The sequence below is a fragment of the Equus asinus genome, chromosome 11, assembly GCF_041296235.1.
Source record: "Equus asinus isolate D_3611 breed Donkey chromosome 11, EquAss-T2T_v2, whole genome shotgun sequence".
In the NCBI taxonomy this organism is placed as follows: domain Eukaryota; kingdom Metazoa; phylum Chordata; class Mammalia; order Perissodactyla; family Equidae; genus Equus; species Equus asinus.
The window spans coordinates 84,559,992-84,577,096 of NC_091800.1; the positions used below are offsets into that span (position 1 = coordinate 84,559,992).

At 48.2% G+C, this 17,105-nt stretch overlaps 1 protein-coding gene across 1 annotated transcript in view; it reads right to left on the bottom strand.

Annotated features, from left to right (window-relative positions):
• Window positions 1-17,105, bottom strand: part of DCUN1D2 (defective in cullin neddylation 1 domain containing 2) — a 34,236-nt gene that overhangs the window by 5,337 nt on the left and 11,794 nt on the right. Inside the window, 2 exon segments of the mRNA XM_014867921.3 lie at window positions 2,755-2,837; window positions 13,712-13,842. Of these exon segments, the coding sequence (XP_014723407.3) occupies window positions 2,755-2,837; window positions 13,712-13,842 (214 nt within the window).

The following is a 17,105-nucleotide window of genomic DNA, read 5'->3' on the forward strand; positions in this document are numbered from 1 at the left end:
AAATTAAAAGTAGAACTACCATACGATCCAGCCATCCCACTATTGGGTATTTATCCAAAGAGCCTGAAGTCAGCAATCCCAAAAGTCCCATGCACCCCAATGTTTATTGCAGCATTATTTACAATAGCCAAGACGTGGAAGCAACCTAAGTGCCTATCAACAGACGAATGGATAAAGAAGATGTGGTACATATATACAATGGAATAGTACTCAGCTGCAAAACAGAACAAAATCATTCCATTTGCAACAACATGGATGGACCTTGAGAGAATTATGTTAAGTGAAATAAGCCAGTTAGAGAAGGATAATCTGTGTATGACTCCACTCATATGAGGAATTTAAAAATGTGGACAAAGAGAACAGATTAGTGGCTACCAGGGGAAAGGTGGGGTGGGGGGTGGGCACCAAGGGTGAAGTGGTGCACCTACAACACGAATGACAGACAATAATGTACAACTGAAATTTCACAAGATTGTAACCTATCATTAACTCAATAAAAAAAAAATACGGACTGTGCTTTTGGTGTTAAGTCTAAGAACTCCTGGCTTTACGTATCAAAAACTTTGTCCTATGCTTCTTTTCTTTTTATACTATACTTTTATACTTTATACTTTTAAACTATAAAACTTTTATAGTTTAACATTTTACATTTATGTTTGTGATCCATTTTAAATTAATTTTTGTACAAAGTGTGAGACTTAAATGTCCATTTTTCTTGGATATGGCTGTTCACTTGCTTCAACATCATAAGTTGAAAATTTCTTTCCTCCATTGAACTTCTTTGGCACTTTTATTAAAAAAATCAATTGGATATGTTTGTGTCTGCTTATGGGCTCTCTATTCTTTTCCATTGATCTCTGTGCCTATCCCTGTACCAGTAACACACAATCTTGATTACTGTAGCTATAGTTTGACATCAGGTAGACTGATTTCTCCCACTTTCTTCTTTTTTCAAGATTGTTTTAGCTATTCTAGTATCTTTGCCTTTTCACATAAATTTTAGAATAATCTTGCCAATATCTATAAAAAATCCTGCATGGATTTTAACAGGAACTATGTAAAATGTGTATATAAAATTGGGGAGAATTGATTTATTTACTGCTTTGAGTATTACAATTTTCAAACAAGCAAATAAATAATAGTGCTCGGGACAAGCGTGGGGGGCTACACAATGCCAATGAGCAAATATAGAAAGTAAATATTTAAAAAAATAAAACCAAAGATCTAACATACAGAGATAATAACTCCTGTTTCAGTCAAACAGGAGGACAGTGTGAATCCCCACTCGACCCCAACAGCTCAGAAACACTGAGGAAAACAGGTAAGCTGCATTTCGAGACATTTATTTTTCTATATACCAGGTAGATCTTGGGGTGGGATGGGACAATTTTGTAAAAATTTCTTTGTTATTCAGTATTTCAGATTTACCAAAAACCTGGAGAGTAACACAGAGCTGAAGAAGGAAAGCCGAAACCCCCAGCCCTTGTCTCCACACCTCCTGACGGTCTCATCTCCCTGCCTCCAGCACTCCCACGCCCGTCCCTGCACACCCAGCACGGCCCTGTCTCCCCTCCTGACGGCCTCCGTCACTCCCACGCCCGTCTCTGCACACACAGCACATGCGCACAGATTCATCAACGACTTAAAAGCTTGTCTCACGCCTCACAACATTTATCTAACCGCTACTACATCATACATCATCCTCTGCAACTTGTGTCTTCCCCGCACACTGTGTTAAACGGATCCCGAGCGAGGTGTGTAACGAGACTCGGGCACCTCACTGCTCCGCGCTCTGCATTCCTGTCCTGCCCTCTACTGCCAGGCGCCTGGTGTCCCCGTGTGCTGCTCTCACAGTGAGGTGGGAGCGCCCCTGCTCCTCTTGTGCACGTGTGTGGAGATTGTCTTGGGAACGTCTGCCATGAAACCTTTGAGTGCTGGAGCCGAGCCCCTACGACCTGCTGGAGTGAATCCAGGCCTCCCCACCTGCTCCCAGGAGGGCCTGAGACCCTGCTCTCAGCAAAGGGCCTGTGCCGCGTGACGACCGGCCCATGCGCCATGGACGGGACCCCGGGGCTCTGGGCACAGCCGCCAGCGCAGGGCTGTCCAGCTGGAGTCAGGCTGTACCCCGTGCACTTCAAACAGCCCACAGCTGCCCCTGCTTCCCACAATTCACGCCAGGAAGAGCCGTCTGGCTAGCAAGGCCAGGCACGACCGGAATGCCTGCCTCCAGCACAGAGGACTCGCTCCCCAGGGCCTGCTGACCGCTCCTTTCCTCCTGAGCACCGTGAAGTACGTTTTCAGATGGCATGACTACGAGCACACACAGCGGCGGGCTTCCACTGACAATGGGACGCCGTCCAGACTTGGAACCCTATCAGCCGACAGACGTGTGGTATGGGTACTTTCTCAGAGGAAGTGCAGAAGTAGTTCGGGTTCCTCAGAAAAGGTGATAAACGGGTGGCTGCCAAGGTCTGCAGCAGATATCTGAAACCCCGCCCAGAAGGAGCTGTGCGTGGCTGCCTTGAGCCACTGTGGGCCAGCCCCAGGCAGCCTGCCTGAAGCTCGGTGGCTGTGCGTTCTGCTGGCGGCAAAGCCGCGCAGCAACCTGGGGGCTCCCTGGATCTCTGGGTGGGCCTTCCATCTACCACCACACCACGTCTACCACTTTGGCTAGACATATGTACAGCCACGCCACCTGACGAGCCCCCACCCCTGCCTTCACGCTGTGCACACGGCAAGAAGCAGGACACTTACCAACAGAAAGGTGTTCCACAGATCTAAAAATTTAAACCTTCCAGATAATACTAAATTCCAATATGCAATAGCCATTTCTAAATCTGGCAAAAAAAGAGAAAGAACAGTTAATAAATCCCAATTTCTTTTTCCATGCACAAAAGATGACCACTTATCTTAGCACATTGATATACACTTGCTTAATAAAACTCAGCAGTCTTACCCAAGCGTCATAAGAGGCCTAATCCTTACGGAACTGTTCCAAAGTTGTATGTAATCTAATTTTATAACTTGGAAAATGCCTTTTAAAAAAGTTGTCTATTACTTTATTTGAACATGTAAATAATTATCACCTAATTAATCAGCTTTGAAGACTTATTTTCATACACATCCAGCTTCCCTTAAACCTGAACCAACTTACATACTATTAATGTATATCACTTATTTCTTAGAAATAGGCCAATGTGCTTTCTAAGGGCCGAACTACAAGCTAAACAACTTGTTTAGAAAGGAAGGGGTACAGTGCTTTTCAAACGGACCTGTCTCGCCATTAAAACAGAATCGGATTCAGAAGCCAACCACAGAAGCTTTTTAAGGACTTGAATTTCTCCAAGCGGAGTCAAGAGAAACGAGCACATTCAGGGAAGAGCACTTTCACTGATGCAGGATCTTGACAAATCGAGACTGGCTCTTAACCCATGTCAGTGTCCGCATTCTCCCCGACCGCCAGGCAGCAGCCCCCCACACTCGGTGCAGACCCCCGCTGCAGGGCTCCCTCTGAAACTGCGTTTTAATGGAATAGGAACGTGAGTTTAGGCTGCATTAGAATATTATCCCGATGCATGATTTTGGAATACTGATTTCTTCTCTGCCCACGAAGTTTAACATCTAGTTCTTTCTATACGCTTGATGAGCAAGCACCTAAAGGGGCTGAGGAGCTTACTTCTCACAACTGACCACCTCAAATCACGGTGAATGGTGCTCTCCACTTTTAGACGATAAAAGAACAGTTACAACAATATCTAACTACACGTTTATGTATACATGTCAGATAAACTAACGCGAAAAGCAGATGAATAAATACTTAAGGTGACAGATTCTTTTAAATGAAAAATACCAAGAAAACACTTTTCAGAAGAGTTTCACCTACATCTTGTTTGGTCCCACTTGGACAGAATTTATGAAAGTCGGAGCTCTCACCTGAGATTTCCGGGGTGGATCACTGTTAAAATTGGATAAGCAAAAGAGACACCTGTGTAACAACCAACTCTAAATAAAATGCCTGCGCCCCCTGTGTGTTTAAGGTCTGTTACAGACTTCCCATCTTAAACACCCTGCAGTCTTCATCAGAAAGAGACAAATGGTCAGAAAGTTTCAAGGAACTGAGAGGCCGGAAGGGCTGGCGGAACCTTACCTAGGGGGCCCGCCGTGTAATGCTAAGGTGGTTAGTCTTGTCCTGCTAACATTAACTGAAATCTATACTCAACTCATCGTAATGATGCAAAGTCTCACACTGACAAATGGAGGTAATCCTGGGGAGGAAAGAAAAATACAGTTTTATATTGGATAGTTAATCTGGTAACTTCTGGGCTAGTTTCATCCTAGAAACCTTTCTTAGAGAGTTCCTGATCTGTGTGTCTGCAAACAACACGACTAAAAGCGAATGTATGCACTTTCAACGTTTAGTATCACCCATGTAAAAATGTTGAATGTTGTCCTGATGGACTTAGCCATTTGCAAAATAACAACAACACAACTCAAAACGACAGAACTGGAGAACTGAGAGCAAGGACAGCAGGTGCTCTGGCGGCTACGCAAAGAAGCTTTACAGCAGCTGTTTTCTGCCCAATAACCTCTGAAAAGTCTTATCTCCTGAGTAAGAACATGTTTAGAAGAAGGTATCACTATTTAAAATTTATGTTTGTGATGCTTCATTTAGAATTAGATGATGAAGATGCCCCTTCTGTCAAAAAAGGATCTTCAGGCAGATGAAAATTAGCTAATTATCATGAAACTTTACTTCCTCAAAAATCAAGATTTCTCAAAGCCCACTGATTCCAGACTCCCGCCAGTATGAAACTATGCTAAGCTTCTTGCATTAAAACAAAGAGTCAAATAGCTTTAATTATCTTCTTTATTAGGATGACTACCAGTTAAGTACAGGCTACAGAATAATCTGACATAAAACAACACAGTACACAATCACACACACACAGACACACAAACCTGAAGGAAATGAAGGACAGGTCTCTTGTTCTGACCCTTTTCCACGGCTGCCTATGCTCTTTCTAGAACTACAGGAACACCTCTATCAACCTCTTTAATTTATGTTTAATCCTTCAGAAGACAGAGCATGTAACACACTTTGGAAATTGTAAATTCAATTGTTCTACTTTTGGTTTGTCGTCATAAAATCATTCATCCTTCTTTCTTTTAAAAGCGTTCAAAAAGCCATCTAAAATAGAGTGTGAAGTACTTGAAATGCTCAATCTAATCGCTTCCCTGAAGAGGCTAATATTTTCTTCAGTACAATTTCAGAGTCTCTCAATCTCATGAAGCAAAGAACCAAAATCAATAACTGTTCTACTACTCTAGTGAATGATTTTGATAAACATCTTACTTAATTATCTATAGACATAAAATAGATTATTTTTTCTCAGTAAAGGAATTATAGGATAAACTGTAAACTTTACCTTTTCTGCTGCCTGATTCTAAGGCAAATCCATTTAAAATAGAGGCTAAACACATTAAGCTCTGAATTGCAAAAATGGTTCAAAACATTCCTTATCCTCATACTGAATTTCTTTGAAATATTCATGGAGAAAGAAAATGAATGTTTAAACTGGGTAATCAATTACACTCTAATTTACACCCTTTTGGAAGTTACTATGGAATTAAAAATATGTGTTGAAAAAATTAAAAATAGAAATACCATATTACCCAGCCATCCCACTGCTGGGTATCTACCCAAAGAACTTGAAACCAGCAATTCCAAAAGTCCCATGCACCCCTATGTTCAGCGCAGCACTATTCACGATAGCCAAGACGTGGAAGCAACCTAAATGCCCATCGACTCATGACTGGATAAAGAAGAGGCGGTATATATATACAATAGACTACTACTTAGCCATAAAAAACAATAAAATCGTCCCATTCACAACAACATGGATGGACCTTGAGGGTATTATGTTAAGTGAAATAAGCCAGATAGAGAAGGACAATCTCTGTATGACTCCACTCATATGGGGAATTTAAACATGTGGACAAAGAGAACTGACTAGTGGCTCCCAGGGGAAGGGGGGGGCCACAAAGGGGGAAGTGGTGCACCTACAACAGGACTGACAGACAATAATGTACAGCTGACATTCCACAAGGCTGTAAACTATCATTATCTCAATAAAAATTTTTAAAAAACTGTGTTGAATGTGACAAACAGAAGTGATGCTGGAGGATTTCCAGGGCGGAGCCTTCAGACATACTCGGCTCCTGTCTCCCCTGCTTGGAGCACCGCGGCCTCTGCAGCAGCACCCTTCCGGCCTGAGGCCACCACGCTGCAAGAAGCCATGGGAGCCAAGAGAAGGAGCACAAAGGCATCAGCCCCTCGCGCAAGTCCCTCCTGGCGTTTCAACCTAGACCAGCCGCCAGCTGAAACATCCTGAATGTCTGAGCTGACACCATTGGAACAGAAGAGCTGAGCCCCGCCCACACCCCGACCCATGGGATCCGAGCGATAAAAAGCGATCCTTTGGCCCGGCTGGTGGGGCAGCGGTTAAGTGTGCACGTTCTGCTTCAGCGCCCGAGGGTTCGCCGGTTCAGATCCCAGGTGTGGACGTGGCACCACTTGGCAAGCCATGCTGTGGCAGGCATCCCACATATAAAGCAGAGGAAGATGGGCACAGATGTTAGCTCAGGGCCAGTCTTCCTCAGCAAAAAGAGGAGGACTGGCAGCAGTTAGCTCAGTGCTAATCTTCCTGAAAAAAGTTAAAAAAAAAATGATCCTTGTTTAAAGCCACTAAGTTTTGAGGTACTTTGTTATGTAGCAATTACTAACCTGAATAGGGGTCTGGGTTGCCACCTGAGAATCTGCAATTCTGGCCCCCAGATGTGCTGATGTGCGGGTCTGCAGACCCTGCTGTGCAAGGAACTAAGGTAAAGTGTAACTTTGAGAAAATTTCCTCAATACTTTTCCATTTCTGGCAGGTTAACTTGGCATTACAAGATAAAAGTTCTTAAAACAACACCTACACATAAAGTTAAATGAAATGCTAACCCTTCTCAAACATTCGCATTTCAACATTAAGGAATCCCATAGATTACAAAATATCAATAAAATCAAGTAATTATTTCCAGCAGAAACTTAATTATCCTAAGTTATACTAACAATATTAAAGTTACAGAATGAAACAGAAAGAAAGAATATCGTACTACCATTTACTAATATTTCAAGGTGCCCTTTCCTGGTAACCATTTAATAACAACAAAGAATAACTGTCATTATTTTAAAATTTGGATCAGACTAATTATCACTTTGAAAAATGAAGCTAAATAAGGCTCTAAGAATTAAACTGGGGGCCGGCTCCGTGGCCCAGTGGTTAAGTTCGCGCGCTCCGCTGCGGCGGCCCAGGGTTCAGATCCTGGGCGCGGACATGGCACCACTCGTCAGGCTACGTTGAGGCGGCCCCACATCCCACAACTAGAAGGACATGCAACTAAGATATACAACTGTGTACAGGCGGGGTTTGGGGAGATAAAGCAGATAAAAAAAAAAAAGATTGGCAACAGTTGTTAGCCCAGGTGCCAATCCTTAAAAAAAAAAAGGAAGATTGGCAACAGTTGTTAGCCCAGGTGCCAATCTTTAAAAAAAGAAAAAAGAATTAAACTGCTCCAAAGTAAAGCATTACCTAAATCTTGCTGTTGAAGTATAATAATTACACTCAGACCTGAATTAGCCAAATTTTAGAAAGGCATGGAAAGTGATATTTCTGTTTGGGTGACTATTACTTAGGGGAAACCAGGAAATGGAGAGAAGTCAAAAAAGAAAAGGCAGCATAAGAAGAAATAATATTCACGGCAGAGAGAACCACTTGCCAGGAACGTGGTGCCCGTCCTTGCTAAGCGGGCAAGTCTTCCTGAGACACCCCAAGAACGCTGAGTGAGCCCAACTCAAAGCTTCTTCAGTACCGTGATGCTGGTGCCTATCTGTTAGTTTCTAGAAGAGACCCGTAACGTTTTCTCGAGAACACTGATGATAGTTACGGGTTATCAAGGTCCAAACTAAAGGAGGCTTTAATTTAATTGCACACAATGAGCTTCCAACGGCCTGTCCTGGCAGACAGCGAGGCAGCCAAGCCCTCCCGGGTCACATCAAAAGGATGCACCAACCCAAAGGGACCCCCCGGCTACAGACAGGACAACCTGAACTTCAACAAGGGGCAGAAATGCACCGATTGAAACCCTCATATGCATTTAGATCCGTGAGTTCACAACGATACAATAAAAATAAACACCAGCAAGTCCTTTTCAAAGGATGCTAGGGAAACAACTCATTATCATGACCACTGTTAGGAAAGGGCAAAGAATCCAGCATTTATCCTGCCCTCCCTAAATGAACTGTGCCCCTGGGAAGCGAGACACTAGAAGACGGGAAGCATTTCCTTACAGGATTATCCAAATAACAAACAGAAAGGAAGTGACAGGACCAGAAGGCCACCCTCGATGGTCCATGAAGCCAGGCTGTGAGCTGTGGCAGTGCCAGCGTCCCGGCCAGAGGTGAGGTCTGACCCAAGACAGCAAAGGCACCTGCAGAATTCCCGAAAGACGGAACGCGAGTGCATGCAAGCCCCAGACTCGGCTGCCAGCCGTCTGACCCCCAAGTAACAGCCTGATGTGGTCCTTCACGTCCATGTGGACAGTTACGCAGCCACTCTGTCCGTCAGCACGATCACGCCTCCGACTTATACTTTATGGGTGTCTGAGCTAATAACACCTTATTCATTTTTCCTAGTCTTCCTGACATAATTAAAATAGAAAACTCGCTTATAGTGTTAAGCAAACCAGGAGTTAGCAGCCTAAGAGCTTCTGACACAAGGCGGCTGTGCAGGCGACGCAGGACGGTGCTGCAGCGAGGTCCACGACGAGATGGCCTTGGGCATGCCTCCCTTCGCTGGCGGCCCGTCCCTTTCACAGACGGTGCCTCCCAGAGGCATGGCTCCTCTAACGTCGATCCTCACCCCATTCTGCTTCAACTCGCGGCCACCTAAGCCTGGGGCCGTGGAGATGGCAGTGTCCATCACAGGAAAGGAGAGCGGAGGGGCAGCTCCTCCAGACAGACACGAGAATCTTGAAGAGAAACACCTTCACAGGTGGAAAGACCATAAAAACACAAAGCTGAGGTGGGACGTGCTGTCAGTGGCCATGGCTCCGGGATGCAGGGTTATCCCTGGGTGGGGCAGGGCAGGGAAGTGAGGAGCTGAACACGGTGCCTGGTCTCCCAATGACCTACTCTGCCCAGTGAGAGCAAGCTCATGGCTGACATCTTCAGAAGAGCGTCACACTCAAGGCAGGATGACACACCTGACAACTGACTGTTGACAGCCACCACAACCAAGTCACACGCTTGCCCACTGACTGACTCAAGCCCTGTAATCTGCCTTAAGACTGGGCCTGCCCACTAGGGGACATGCACCGGCCAGGACACATGGCACACACCCCAGGGGACGTGCACCAGCCAGGACACACGGCACACACCCCAGGGGACGTGCACCAGCCAGGACACACGGCACACACACCAGGGGACGTGCACCAGCCAGGACACACAGCACACACACCAGGGGACGTGCACCAGCCAGGACACACGGCACACACCCCAGGGGATGTGCACCTGTCAGGACACACGGCACACACCCCAGGGGACGTGCACCAGCCAGGACACACGGCACACACACCAGGGGACGTGCACCAGCCAGGACACACGGCACACACACCAGGGGACGTGCACCAGCCAGGACACACGGCACACACCCCAGGGGATGTGCACCTGTCAGGACACACGGCACACACCCCAGGGGACGTGCACCAGCCAGGACACACGGCACACACCCCAGGGGACGTGCACCAGCCAGGACACACGGCACACACCCCAGGGGACGTACACCAGCCAGGACATACGGCACACACCCCAGGGGACGTGCACCAGCCAGGACACACGGCACACACCCCAGGGGACGTGCACCAGCCAGGACACACGGCACACACCCCAGGGGATGTGCACCTGTCAGGACACACGGCACACGCACCAGGGGATATGCACCAGTCAGGACACACGGCACACACCCCAGGGGACATGCACCAGCCAGGACACACGGCACACACCCCAGGGGACATGCACCAGCCAGGACACACAGCACACACCCCAGGGGACATGCACCAGCCAGGACACACGGCACACACCCCAGGGGACGTGCACCAGCCAGGACACACGGCACACACCCCAGGGGACATGCACCAGCCAGGACACACGGCACACACCCCAGGGGACGTGCACCAGCCAGGACACACGGCACACGCACCAGGGGACATGCACCAGCCAGGACACACGGCACACACCCCAGGGGACGTGCACCAGCCAGGACACACGGCACACACCCCAGGGGACATGCACCAGCCAGGACACACGGCACACACACCAGGGGACGTACACCAGCCAGGACATACGGCAGCATCTGGAGACAGCAGGAAAGCTTTTCCTGACCACACACAGGAGTGAGTGATGCAGCACGTCACTTCAAAAAGGTTCCCACCTTGACACACCCGATGCAGCGAAATCACAGGAGGAAATCACTATTTTTTGCCAATGTTTGTTGCTTTGAAAAACTCAGAAGTCATTTGTGTTGAAACAGACTGAATATTTTAGGAGGTTTAAAATTATAATATATTTTGCTCATACAATACATACACATAGTATGAAGCAAGTATGTTGAGATCGAATAATACAAAATGGAAGATGCAGGGAGAATGGTGGGTCCTGGAGGGTCCCGAGCAGGTGAAGACGAGCGGAGAACGTGCAGGCCAGCGGGGCACGGAGAGATAGCCCCGGAAGGCAGGAGCGCTGGGGCAGGTGGAGGGCTGGGAGCGGACGTACGGGGCCAAGACAGCTGATCCTACTCTGGGGTCCCACCTTTCCCTGCAGGCCCATGACAGCGAGACCTTGAGACATGTGTGTGGCTCTCTCCTGTGCCTGCAGACTCCCAGTGCACCCCAGGCCCTGGCTCCCTTGGGCTCTCAGCCCACGTGAGCTGCCCACTAGGGAGGTGTGAACACAGTGGACAGGAGAGGCTGGGCTCCAGACCCCACCGCCATGGCCTGTGTTCACGCCTCAGCTGCAGTTTCCCTGCTTACAAAATGGAGGTAATGCCACATGTGGGTCAGACGAGAGCACCTGGCTGCCACTCCTTGGGTGCTGGGCAAGCGGCAGTTTCCAGCTTTCTTTTCAGTAACAACGTAAAAGACAGAAGCAGCCCCTACAAACGAAAGCCACACTGGCTGTCGAGGCCAGTCCTGTGTCTGAAGACTAGCTGAGGAAGCGCGCCAGGATGGCTGCTAACACTCCACTCCAATTTCATTCCTTCTGCTGAGTAATACTGCAAGAGTTTTGTTTTTGTTTGTTTTTGAGCTAACATCTGCCGCCAATCCTCCTCTTTTTGCTGAGGAAGACTGGCCCTGAGCTAACATCCGTGCCCTTCTTCCTGTACTTTGTATGTGGGACGCCTGCCACAGCATGGCTTGATGAGCAGTGCCTAGGTCTGCATCCGGGATTCGAACTGGCCAACCCAGGGCCACCGGAGCGGAATGTGTGCACTTAACTGCTGCGCCACCAGGCTGGCCCCTGAGTTCTTTCTTTTTAAGGTATGCCAAGCATTTAAATTTTCCCAGGGACACAACTCTGTAAGTCCAACTCTCCCGTCTGCACTCACACAGCGGGATCACCTGAAGTTCTAGTTTAACCAGGTCCTGCCGCCAGTGTCTCAGTCTGGTCTCCTCAAGGTCCCCCTGGAAGCGCGGGCAGCTCTTCCCCGGGCGACATGATGCCCGATGGGAGTCGTGGGCCAGAGAGGCCACCTGAGCACTGGGGCAGGCGAGGGGTCACGCCCAGGGCCCCCTGCTGTCCTTCTCCCAGTCGTCTACCACGGGCTGGTCTCTGTGAGGGGGAGTTGGACAAAACCCAGCAGGCCTGGCACCAGCTGGCTCTTCTGCTGCCCATGCTCGGTGTCCAGCGTGGACTCTCCTCTCCTTTCAGGCTGGACTCTCATGAGACCAGACCCTTTGCTGGCATGAGGCCAAACGGGGAAGCCAGTGCTGTCCTCACACACAAACACGTCAGAATAGCTCTCCCGAATGCCTCGACGTCCCACGTGACCTCAGCCCTCTGCCTCACGAGCAGGCGGGATGTGTGTGGCCCCTGCTGTGGGACCCTTGCCACTGCGCCTCCACACACAGGCAGGCTCCATCTGCCACCCGCCTTCTCGAACAGGGAAACACACACCCACACTTCCTCAGCAGCCCCTCGCTGCCACCTTCCCAAGTTTTAAGCAGATTTGTTCACGAGAGTTCCTGAACGGACCCTCAAGGCAGAAGCCTCATCACTCCTGACGCGGCAGCTGCAGGGTCCCTGAGGCGGCACGCGGGCGAGAAACTCGTTCTGGCCAACCAGCCCAGAGAGGGGTCTGATGGGAGACTCACCACAGTGCAACAGGCCAACGCTGGAAACAGACAGCACACAGGAGGAAACAGAGGAACCACCCCTGCCAGGGAACGGGAACAGTGCTTGAGAAAAGACAGCCACCCACATCACTGACTGAGACAGGAGAGCCTGGCCCATCCCTGACCCGAAGCAGGGGAGCCTACGCCCTGTCCCCGATCTGAGATAGGGGAGCCCCCGCCCCGTCCCTGATCCCACGCAGGGGAGCCCAAGCCCCGTCCCTTATCTGATGCAGCAGAGCCTGCCGCCTCGATGTGCGCCTGTGCTTGATCTGTTACAGGAGAAGGACAGGACAGTGTCAGAGGGACAGAAGGGACAGGAATGTCTCCACACACACACCTGCCCACATGCACGAGTGAAGTCAGCATCTGAAAGCACATGTGAAGTGGATTTTTCTACCTGAGGATTTTCAAGCCCCATTTGTGCTTCCTACCTAATTTTGGTCATTTATAATATTGCTTTTATTTTCAAGAACCTTTCCTCAAAACATACTTTCTAATAGACCACGTAATTCCTCTCTCCAAGCCTGTAAGAGATTTTACTGAACTAAACATAGGTTTGTTACATTAGGTACCAAGTGCAGGTCAACACAGACTGATGTTTGGAAAGAAGACGACAGAAATAAACTGTGTAGTCCTTACGGGCAAAACATGAAAATAAGCAGAATAAAACACTCAAATGAACCAAAAACCCAAAGAAAACTAAGTTAAAGAATTTTCCAAATGTACCATATACAGTAATACACGAGTTATAGCCTGGCAAAACCACACAGCTCTGAAAGAAGCGCTACAACGTAACTCAATGCACACAAGAACGGGTTTCAGGTAAGGCGACTCCAAATCTCCAGACTGCGACAGGACTGATGTCAGCCGGCCAGTCTCCACCACAGCATCGGCCGGATCACACACTCCAACGTCCGTATCAACTAGTGACTTCTCCAACCCATCAGTCAACCAGATATCAATGCGAGAGAATAGACAGCAAATTAGTTTACGTTTCAAAATGTAAATATTTTAACCTAAAAGTCGCGAGTGACTACTGGTTGAGGTGTTCAAGCATGCAGTGCTAAACCTACTCCATCTGCACGTGGAGGAAACCAGTGGAGAGAACAAGAAACCAGCAGAAGGAGAGCAGAGCAGGCAGGAGGAGAATCCTGCTGATGGTGTCCACGTACAGTCTCACCGAGACGTGGCGTCTTACAAACCTGGATTCTATACTCACCTAAACCTTTCTGCCCGGGGTTCTTGGCAAAGGAAAAGGTGAACTGATAAAAATCCTTGAACTTCACTGCGTCCTTAAGCTCTTGCTCCAGTCTTGGCAGAAGGGCTTTCAGCTTGTCTGTGCTGTCGCACCTGCGACGAGAGACAGTGCTGTGTGACAGTGGCAGATGCGCCTCCCAGGCCCGGGCAGCTCCCGGCTCCCCCGCAATGTGGTGCAGCCTGAGGCTCAGGGCTAAGAGCAGGGAGGTGCAGCTCTTGTGGGCCCCTTTCTCTGGCCGAGCACTCGAAATGCTCTAAAACTGATTGTGACGATGTGTAGACTTTAAGTGGGCAGATTGTACCGTATGTGAACTATATTTCAATAAAGCTGTCACTAAAAGAAAACACCAGAACTGCGTGCCCTCCTCTGTGTGGGCTGGAAGACAGGCACGGTTTAACCGTGCAGCTCTGATCATGCACAGGCCAGTGCCTGAGACGGCCGAGTGGCAAGAAGGAAAGACCCCATTTCCTCAGGGACTCCGCGAACTGAGCCGCTCTGCCAGCTCTGTTCTGTCCCACAGGGGGAGAAGACCCCTGCTGCATGGAAGCTACTGTACCCGGCGGTCTCTGCATTATAGCAGGTCAGATTTTGAATATCCAAGTGTGATAGACACAACTATTGCCCTAAAATTGGATTTTCTTCCAAAAAGTCAAGAACCTTTAAGAACATTAAAAAGCCTGTAAAGCAAAAATCTAGAACAGAAAAACATAAAACTTGTCTTTTTTATTTCCACTGAAGCAAGGAAGCAAATAAAAGTAACACGCACTTGTCCTCGCGCCCCAGTGAAGCGGGGCTGAGGAAGGACAATGGGGACGCCTGGAGTGGCCAGCACCTGCCAGGCCAGCAAGGCCATGCTCACACAGGGCCCGTCGTGGTGCACGAGCACAGCCCCACATCGAGGATGGGCCAGCAGCGGCACCTTTTGCCCACCAGGGCCTCTTCCTCCATGCGGTCACCTTTTACTCTGCTTTATGCCTCTGTCACCCTGACGAGCACTCCTGGAGAGCGTAGGTTAGTTTTCCCTGGTTTTGACTTTTATAAATGGGAACAAACAGTGTATATTATTCTGTGTCTGGCCTTCTGTGCTAACATTGTGTCCGTGAGGTTCACTCGTGCTCACATGTGTAGCTCTGGCTGGTTCATTTTCAGTGCCATATAGCATTCCACTCTATTCATGTTTTAGAGTTTATATATCCTACTGATGACATATATTTTGGCTGTTTCCAGTTTTCTAGTTACAAAGTGTTGTAGAGAATGTCTCTGTGTGTACCCGGGCAGCCAGGTGAATGTGCTGTTAGGCACACACCCAAGAGCGGATGGCTGGGTCGCAGGGACCATGCACCTGCAGCTTCCTCAGTCGCATCCAACCGTTTGTGGAGTCGCTGTCCCACTGCACACCCCACCAGCAGTGCCCAGAGTTCCTGCTGCCTCATTTCCACTATATGTGCGACTGTGTCTTATCTTAGCCATTCTGAGTGGCCTGTGAGGGTCTGTTCCTTTGTCGTCTTAACCTGCACTTCCCCAGTGAACGAGACCGCGCACCTCGTGTTTTCACTGGCCATCTGGAAATGGTTTCGTGAAGTGCTCGTTCAATCTTGCCCATTTTCAATTAGGTTATCTTTTTCTTACTGTTTTGTAGGAAATCTTCCCATGCTAGGGATATAAGTCTTAGTCAGCTGAGTACATTAAAGTGCTCTCTCCCAGCCTGTGTGCTGCCCGCTCCCTCCCTGGATGGTGTTTCCTGATCATCAGTATGGACGCTCATCAGTCTTCCTCTTTATGGGGTTTTTGGGTGACATTTTGAAGCTTTCCGTACTGCATGGCCATGCTCTCCTACATTATCTTCCAGAGGCTTCTGGCTTTAGCCTTTCACATTGAGATCTGCAATCTACTTGGAACTGATGTCTATGCAGTGTGAGGTAGGGATCAAGATGATTTTTTCTGTATGACCAGCCAATTCTCCCCAGACCATTTACGGAAAAGATGTCCTTTCTCCACCTCTCTCTGGTTGCCACCTTTGCCATAAATCAAACCTACCTGAACACATGCGTTTGCTTCTACGCTCCCCATTTTGTTCCCCTGGTCTATGGACTATTCTAGGCTCCCCACTCTGTCCCCCTGGTCTATGGACTCTTCTAGGCTCCCCACTCTGTCCCCTGGTCTATGGACTCTTCTAGGCTCCCCACTTTGTCCCCCTGGTCCATGGACTCTTCTAGGCTCCCCACTCTGTCCCCCTGGTCTATGGACTATTCTAGGCTCCCCACTCTGTCCCCCTGGTCTATGGACTCTTCTAGGCTCCCCACTCTGTCCCCTGGTCTATGGACTCTTCTAGGCTCCCCACTTTGTCCCCCTGGTCCATGGACTCTTCTAGGCTCCCCACTCTGTCCCCTGGTCCATGGACTATTCTAGGCTCCCCACTCTGTCCCCCTGGTCTATGGACTCTTCTAGGCTCCCCATTCTGTCCCCTGGTCCATGGACTCTTCTAGGCTCCCCACTCTGTTCCCCTGGTCTATGGACTATTCCGACACTCAGTACCGTGTAGTCTTAATCACTGCAGCTTGAGAAGTCCTGATTATCTGGTGGAGCAAATCTCCCCGCCCTCTTCTTTTTCTTTATGAATTGTTGGCTACTCTCAACCATTGTTTTCATACAAACTTTAAATCTGCTTGTCAAATTACACATTCATAAATCTACTACTTAGTGGGGTTTGGACTGAGATCACTAAACGTATAGATAAATTTAGGGATAAAACGCTGAGCGTTTCAACCTATAAATGAAGTATATTTCTCCATTTCCTTGGGTTTGCTGTCTCTTGGTGGCTTATTTTCTCTATGAAGGTAGCACACATCTTTAAGTATACTTATCTTAGGTGTTGTGTATTTTTGACGCTACTGAAAATGACATATATTTTTATAATTCACCATTTTGTTGCATTGTTGCATTCAGTGTTCTGAAATCTGACCAACTTTTGTTTTGCTGACCTTGGGTCCTGCAATCTGGCTAAACCCACTTCTTGATCCTAATATTTTACCTGTAGATTGGACTAGCTACGACCCCCTGCTCAATGTTGAACAGAGGCAAGCATGCAGGTTCCAGTAAGCACACTGAGTGCTGTAGAACTGGTGGGGGTGGGGGTTGGGGCCAGATTAAGGCCTGTCCCTTTTATTCTTGGTTTGCTATGAGTTCTCTCTTTTTTAAAAAATCATGAATGGAACTGAATTTTATCAAACCCATTTTACGCACTGAGATAATCTTCCTTGCCCTCTCTCCTCTTATTACTGATAAATTACATTGATTGCCTTTGTAACGTTAAACAAATCTTGCATTCCTGGACTATAACAAATTTTGTCATGAT